The sequence below is a fragment of the Alligator sinensis genome, unplaced genomic scaffold (genome assembly GCF_000455745.1).
Source record: "Alligator sinensis unplaced genomic scaffold, ASM45574v1 scaffold647_2, whole genome shotgun sequence".
NCBI classification, from domain to species: Eukaryota; Metazoa; Chordata; order Crocodylia; family Alligatoridae; genus Alligator; species Alligator sinensis.
In genome coordinates, this window is record NW_005841832.1 from 1,511,565 (window position 1) to 1,519,168 (window position 7,604).

Below are 7,604 nucleotides of genomic sequence, written 5' to 3' on the forward strand. Positions count from 1 at the left end.
AAACTGGGAATAGAACTTGTGAGGTACTGTGGTTTCCAACAACACCAAACAAAAATATTTTAACTTAGCATTTTCTTGCCAGAACAGCAACAGGTAGGTCACCTCGCTGGAGGTAGCTTTGCCTTTGTACCCAAATGTGAGATGGACAAGGAAAAGGTGCCTTTTTGGAGCTGTTTGCATTCCCCAGCTGCCTATCTGCTCAGGCCCAAGTCCTCCTTGAGAGGAGGAGGTGAGAGTGTCCGATTTCTCTCCAAGATGAGTCAGTAGAATCAAAATTTTCTCATGGGAAGTTTCAGCTTTATAGAAATGGCATGTCACATTTAAAGATCCTGTCTATGGGAAAGTTCCCAAGCAGCAGTAGCTTGAAGATAGATTATTTCACAAGTGAAAAGAGAATTTAGAACAGCTTTGACATGGCATTGTAAGGATGTGTGGTCCTGTCACAACCATGCATCTAACCAGATGCCGTGGGTGTTGTTGGGCAACTGTGGATGGGTAGCCTGCCCTAGAGAGCATGGTGGTGACAGCCCCTCATGGAATGGCTTGTGTAGTGTGCACTAGATGTTTCTGGAAACCTGGACAGTACTGAGCATTGCTTTTCTGACCAGCTCCACCCCTAAGTGCTCCTAACATCATCCAGTCCGGTCTTCCATGCATCTCCACTCTCACTGTGGGCAGGGGATTGGAGCACAGCTCCTGACAGAGGCCATGACACTTGTTTTCTGTTTGGCAGAGGATGAGTTTTTCAGCGGGGACAACACCGTAGATTTGCTGATTGAAGATCAGCTCTTGAGGCACAATGTCAACAATTTTCACAGCTTCAAGAGAAAGTCTGCTCCACTGGGAGGGCCACCAGAACTCACAGACATCGACCCCATGGTGGGGTACAGCACGCAACCCACCCCTGCCACTGTAGCTCCAGCCACAGCTACTTTGCCATTGTTCTCTGAAGTTACATCCCCCTCCACTCAACCAACACCGCCACTCACCACTGAAGTCCAGCTCCCTACCATGCCAGAGAACATCACTGTTGAAGCAGCCTTTGCCACAAGCGGACCAGTAGATGAGCCGGCTAGTTGGCCAGCAACCACCGGGGCCCAGATCAGCACACCAGCACCCACCACCTCAGAGAACATGCACACAACCAGCACTGATCAGCCCACAGCTGCTATCACCACCACCATGGTCCACACCTCCATCACAGCTGAGACTAGCACAGCTGCCTCAATGAGTAAGGAGTCCAGTACTACTGTACAAGTGACTGCCCCTCCAGCACCAGCCAGCCCTGGGCTTCCTGCAACCCCGAAACAGACCTTGGAGGAAGAAGATGTGAGGAACATCATTGGTGAGTCCTTTCTTGCTGTCTCTCTGGGTGCTTTTGTGGTTGACTAGTTGGTGGAAGACCTGCCAAATGGGCCTGGCTGTGGATGGGATGGGATATGTGGAAATCAGGTGAGGGCAATTTATAGCTCTGGTGTTTTAAATGATTGCTCTTTTATTATTGACAGAAAACAAGGCCAAGAGATATTTCAGGGTAGCAGGGGCCTGGCAGCAGCTGGGGAAAAGTTTCAAAGTTATTTCTTCTTTGAAAACAAATAGTTGTTTTTAGAGAAGAGAGAAGACTACGTGGAAAGAGCCTTTGCAGCCATCAGTTTAATTATCTGAGGGTGTTGTCTCCATTGGCAACTGCCCCCCCACCCCGCTTTAAAATGGTTAGGAATTATGTCTGCCCATAGCCTATGTCAAGCATTAGACATTTACTGGCTTAGCCAGGAGCTTTATGCACCAACCTGCTACATTTTTCAAACGTCTATGGCCCTGGGACCCCTGTGGGGTGGAACTATGGTGTTCATGGTGTCCCATGAAATGCTCCAGCCACAGGTCTCAGTAGCCAGTGGGAAGTTGTGGAGGGGACTGTGCAGAGCTCAACACAGTAGCACTCAGAGTAGGGGCTGGGCCTTTCTGAAGCAAGGACTAGATTCTTAGTTGTGAGCACTATCGACCAGAGCCTGAGACCCCAGTTCCTAGAGGGTCAGGGCCACTCCCTGGGGTGAGGCCTCCAAGGACAACTGCCCAGGCCTAGCAAGCAGCGTTGGGTGCCAGGACTGGGCTACCAAGGGGCTAGGTGCTTGAGTAGAGAAGCACAGACAGAGCTGTCAAGAAACCCAGGGTTGGGTTTGCAGGGGTCTGTGGGATAGGACCAAGCAGAGCTGGTGAAGAGATTATGTAAGGTACTTGCACAAACAATAGGCCAGTCTTTCTGTTCTGCTTCAGCTGTGCCAACTGTGACATTAGAAAGCCTGCTGCATTGTGCTGGCAGGAGCACATGGGCGGACACGCTTGGCTTCTGCTTGTATCACAGGGGTGTGAATACTGTTGGGATGTAGCTTGATAACAGGAGGGCTGAGTATTAGGGACTACAGGCCTTTTGCGTTAATTTTCCAGAGCCTTGAGCTGCACGAAATAGGATCTCACTTACATGCCTGAGTTCTACCCAGCAGGCATCTGTTGTGTGGAACAGTGTCTGGCCTTAAAGTTTCAGTCCTTTTCTCTTCTCTAGGACGATGCAAGGACACTCTCTCCACCATCTCGGGGCCCATTACCCAGAACACCTACGGGCGGAACGAAGGGGCTTGGATGAAGGACCCTTTAGCTAAAGAGGAGCGAATCTACGTTACAAACTACTACTATGGGAACACACTGGTGGAGTTCCGAAACCTGGAGAATTTCAAGCAAGGTAGGACCTGTGCAGGGTGGGGCTGGTTTCCACATCCTCCTACATCCCCTGTCCCTGTGCTGAGACTGCTTCACGGCGCCAGTCCTCTGCACAGGCTGATTTATCCTTGCCCCCATTGCATGCAAGAGGCCTGGACTGCTTCATCAAGCCCTGGGGTCTGTCCCAGCTGAGTGGTGTGAGGGGCCATCTCTTTGTTCTTTGTGCATACTGGACCTCACACACTGGGGTCCTGGTCCACAATGAGGGCTCTGATGTGGTGCAAACAACAGTGATCGTCAGACTCAGGTTCCTTCATCTTAGCTAGGTGGATCTGCCTAATGTGGTACCATTTATGGCATCAATCCTCCTGTCTTGGAGAAGCCAAGTGTTGTGGGTCTATCCCTGTGTTGTCCCAGTGTTGCTTTTATATGCTGGCAGAATGGTTAACGGGTCTCTTCATGGGTCTGGAGGTGTGTATTCAAGCCCTGCTCTGGGCTTGTGTGAAGTCCAGCTCCAGTTAATCCAGGAGGAGTCAAGGATGGCTAGCGTTGGTGTTGGTCACATCACTCCGTGTGCCATTGGCTATAGATGCTAATGTGGTGTTGGGGCTGCCAAGCCCAGGTGGACCTTGACCTTTAATGAACTGCCTCCTAGAGTGAAACATCCTGTGGATAAATGTATTATGGATCAGGAGGTGTTCAAATGGGGAATAGAGAAGTAGTTATGATACTAGTTTAGTATGGCTTAGTAGAATGTGGTGCAGAGAGTCAAGGCAGTATTGGAGCCACTGCTCCAGTGCAGCTCCCGTGATATTAGGTGGGAAGGGGAGTATCGATCCACCAGTCCAGGTGAGAGAAACTGGCCCTCCTCTCCAGGGAGGGTCAGCAGAGTGCCCCAGATTCACTGAATTCCAGGGGCAGCATGTGTTGATTAGTGCCAGCAACTGGACTGTAATTCATCTAGGCAACTTCAGGGGCAGCTGAGAGTGGAGAGAAGGGTGATGGCTCCAGTGAGTGGGGAATTGAGGGGATGGTTCAGGGCTTAATCAGTGTAATGTGTGTCCTTTCTAGGTCGCTGGAGCAACTCCTACAAACTCCCATACAGTTGGATTGGAACAGGCCATGCTGTCTACAATGGGTCTTTCTATTACAACCGGGCCTTCACGCGCAACATCATTAAGTATGACCTGAAGCAGAGGTATGTGGCTGCCTGGGCTATGCTTCATGATGTGGCCTACGAGGAGTCCACGCCATGGCGGTGGCGGGGCCACTCTGATGTGGACTTTGCTGTGGATGAGAATGGCCTGTGGGTCGTTTACCCAGCCATTAGCTATGATGGCTTCAGCCAGGAGGTCATTGTTCTGAGCAAATTGAATGCGATGGATCTGAGCACCCAGAAGGAGACCACATGGAGGACAGGCCTGAGGAAGAACTTCTATGGGAACTGCTTCGTCATCTGTGGTGTCCTTTATGCTGTGGACAGCTACAACAAGAAGAACGCCAACATCTCTTATGCCTTTGACACACACACCAACACGCAGATCATCCCCCGGCTACTCTTTGAGAACGAGTACTCCTACACCACCCAGATAGACTATAATCCCAAGGATCGCCTCCTCTATGCCTGGGACAATGGTCACCAAGTCACTTACCACGTGATCTTTGCATACTGAGACAGCAGTGATGGAAACTCTTAAAGGGCCACTAGCACCTTTTATTATTATTATAATTATAATTATTATTTTGTACAAATCAAAGAGTAAATGATGTTCTTTTTTTTTTTTTAAAGGTGGATTGTAGATCAGTCCACAGGCCAGAATCAACCCCTTTATTTTTCGGTGTAACCTTGCTTCTGTTTTATGCTGAAAATGTTGCCTCCTGTCCCACACGGAAGGATATTCCTTTGTTGTCAGTCTGAATAGGGGTGGCTCCTCCTGGAAAGAGAGAATCCTATTTCCTTTGTTATTGTTCATGTAAAGGTTGTGACGGAAAAGGGTGAAATATGAATACAGCTGCAGTTACTTTTTTAATAAAAAATACATAGTAAAAATGAATAAAAAATAGACTTTTGGCTTAGCACCAGTGTATCTAAGGCAAGGTGCTTGCAAGTCTTTTCCTCTTGGAGATTGCTAATACGTTGGTTCTTGTCTTCACTGAGTTAGCTTTGTGACCGCCTTGTCACGTTGATGGGTTTCTCATTCATTTTCATCACTGCCTGGTCCTCCTTGTGAGTGGAGGTCTGGGAGCCAGCATTGCTATAAATCACTTCTCAAATTCTACGCAATTACCATAGGTCTGCTGCTTCCTCTTTGCAAGCTCTGCTCGCTTCCTCCCTGTGCCCAGACCATGAACCCATGTGCAAGAGTAGAGCTCCCATTAGTGTAGATTCTTACACACACCCTGATGGTGCGATGGAGCACTGCCGGGGTGACCAGAATGTGTCATGGGGAGAGCCAGCCTGGTGATTCTTTCCAGCACCGGAAGGGAGCTGCACGGTAAATTTGTAGATACTTTTTTTAACCCCAGACAGACACCCAGTGTTTGCTTTGTCTTGGATCTGGGCAGAAGCTCAGCTTTGACTTGTGGTCAAGTGCAGGACAGTAGAACCCAGGAGCCAAGTAGTGTTGATACCATCTACAGTTGCAGGGACTTCCATCCCTGCTTTGAGGGTGTTGTGTCCTAACAGCTCCCCTCCCCTTTTGGCTGCACTGGGGCACACTGGAAGCTCAGGAGGCTGCTTTGTGAAGGACTTTATTAGATGATCCACCTACTATAGTGTCCCCAGTTCATGTCCAAGGCTTGCTTCTGGCCTGGGATGGCCTTTTTCTGTAACTCATGCCCCATTCTGCAGACTTGGTATTGCAAGTCAGCCATTTTGGAGCCCCTGTACTCTTTGTTGCATACTTTCAGTAATAAACATTCAAGTACCTTTGCATTTGTTTGGGGCAGTTTTGGGGATGGGTGCTTTTATTCATCACATGGCAATACAAAAAAGCTGAAAGGAACTGCAAAGAGTGCTCATTTGTGCAAGGTGGGACTGAGGTGAACCCAGGAACAGGAAACTGAGATCCCACTCATCTCTGGATGCTAGGACCACTTGAAGTCAGTTCATCTGACAATCACCTTGGGGACATAGGGACTAATGGCACATTTTAAATTGGATATGGGGAAATAGGTCAATGTGATACCTGATTTTATTACTGAGCAAATGAATGTTAGAGTAGTGTATGTGGAGAATAAGGTGGTAATACTCTGGCTATATAATGGGGTGTTAATTTTAGTTAATGTGTGTATGATCTAAATGTTAGGCACAAAGACAATATGGTAAAGGTTCAGTTTATAATGGTTTCAGCAAAGTTGGTTCCCATTCTTGAGTTAATGGGAACCATATGTAATGAAGCAATATGTAATGCTTTGAATATGATAAACAGAATAGACTTTCTTGATTAGCCAATGAATAGCAATATAAAACAGTTTCATGATGCTTTTTAATGCTAGAAGGAAGCTGTCCACTGAGCACAAGATAGAACCAAACACTCCAACTATTCATGCTCCTAGGAATGTTCCTTTTGCTTTAAGAAATAAAAGTAACTAGACAGATTAGTTGTTCTGGATATAATAGAAAAAATAGAAGAACCAACAGCTTGGATTCATCCCATGCCAAGCAACAGTAGGGACCAACAGCTTGGGTTTATAGCAGAAAGTAAGATGGCTCTTCAAAATTGTGTCTAGATCCTAAACAAACAGATCCATCAAAAATGAATACTTTTTCATTCCTGCCAGATGAAGCTTTTGGAAACATAGCAGAAGCATTTCCAAATGATTGATAAGAATAGCTGAAAAAGGGACTAGTCGATACACCTTCTGGAAGACAGAGGCATTTCAGAAAATATTTACTCATAGTAGACAGATTATCCAGAACCTATGACAACAGAAAAGGTGACCAAGTTTCAGAATCAGATATACTGCATGTTACTCTTATTAAAAGAACACATACAGTGTCAGATAAAATGTAGGCAGTCATTGCAGAAGCTATGGCTTAGAATGACAAAACGTGCTAGGCAAGGATTTTTGTGGGTGACATCTTTTATTTGTCAGGATAGACTCAGACAAGCTTCTCAATACATTGCATTCAAAAGCTTGACTTAAGTCCTTCCCAACTATGTAGCTGGTTCATAAAAAAGGTATCATCCCCCTGCCCCCAATATCTTGGCCTTTCCCATATTTCCTGGACCATCATGGCTACAATATCAATCCAGCACTACCAATAAAAAAAATGATGCTTGTGGTTGGTACTGAGTGGCCTCCAGAACACAAACTGAGCCCCTATTATCAATTCAAAGGAGAGCTTCTGGTACCGAATATCAGGCCTCAGGACCTATTGTTGCAAAGGTGTTACAGAAAGTCAACAAATGGCATGTGCGAGGGATGTCTGGATGTTAAGAACTACAGAAGGACCTGGGATACTTTGTACTGGTCCAGTATGAATGTAGATTTTGAAGAAGCTGTGAAAGCTTACACAACATGTCAGCTACAGCTGAACACAGAGGAAGGAGCCCATGGTAGTCACAGAGGCTCTGTGGTATCAAATGACCAGTGACCTATTCATGCATGAAGTAATCTACAAGCAGTAGATCACTGTTCCTGCTACTGAGAAATTGCATTGCTAGCAAACACAACACCAAGTCATATCATTACACAGATAAAATCGTGCTTTTGCAAACATGGGAGTGCCAGAATAAAAAATGATAATGGTGCTCAGCCTGCGAAGGGCCCTGGTGCTGTGCTGAGGCTGGGAGCGCCCATCAGCTGACTGTCACTCCAGTGCACTTCCCGAGGCTGGGCACACTGGACACTTGGTTTATTCATTGGCAACTGGCAACTCTTTC

At 46.9% G+C, this 7,604-nt stretch overlaps 1 protein-coding gene across 1 annotated transcript in view; it reads left to right on the forward strand.

Annotated features, from left to right (window-relative positions):
* The window catches only part of OLFML2B (olfactomedin like 2B), a gene marked incomplete at its 5' end in the record, with an annotated part of 46,392 nt that extends 40,744 nt beyond the window's left edge, over window positions 1-5,648 (forward strand). The window contains 3 exons of the mRNA XM_025216479.1: window positions 734-1,345; window positions 2,561-2,737; window positions 3,787-5,648. Coding sequence (XP_025072264.1) covers window positions 734-1,345; window positions 2,561-2,737; window positions 3,787-4,388 — 1,391 coding nt within the window. The remainder of the gene's footprint in view (window positions 1-733; window positions 1,346-2,560; window positions 2,738-3,786) is intronic.
* Window positions 5,649-7,604: the final 1,956 nt, after the last annotated feature.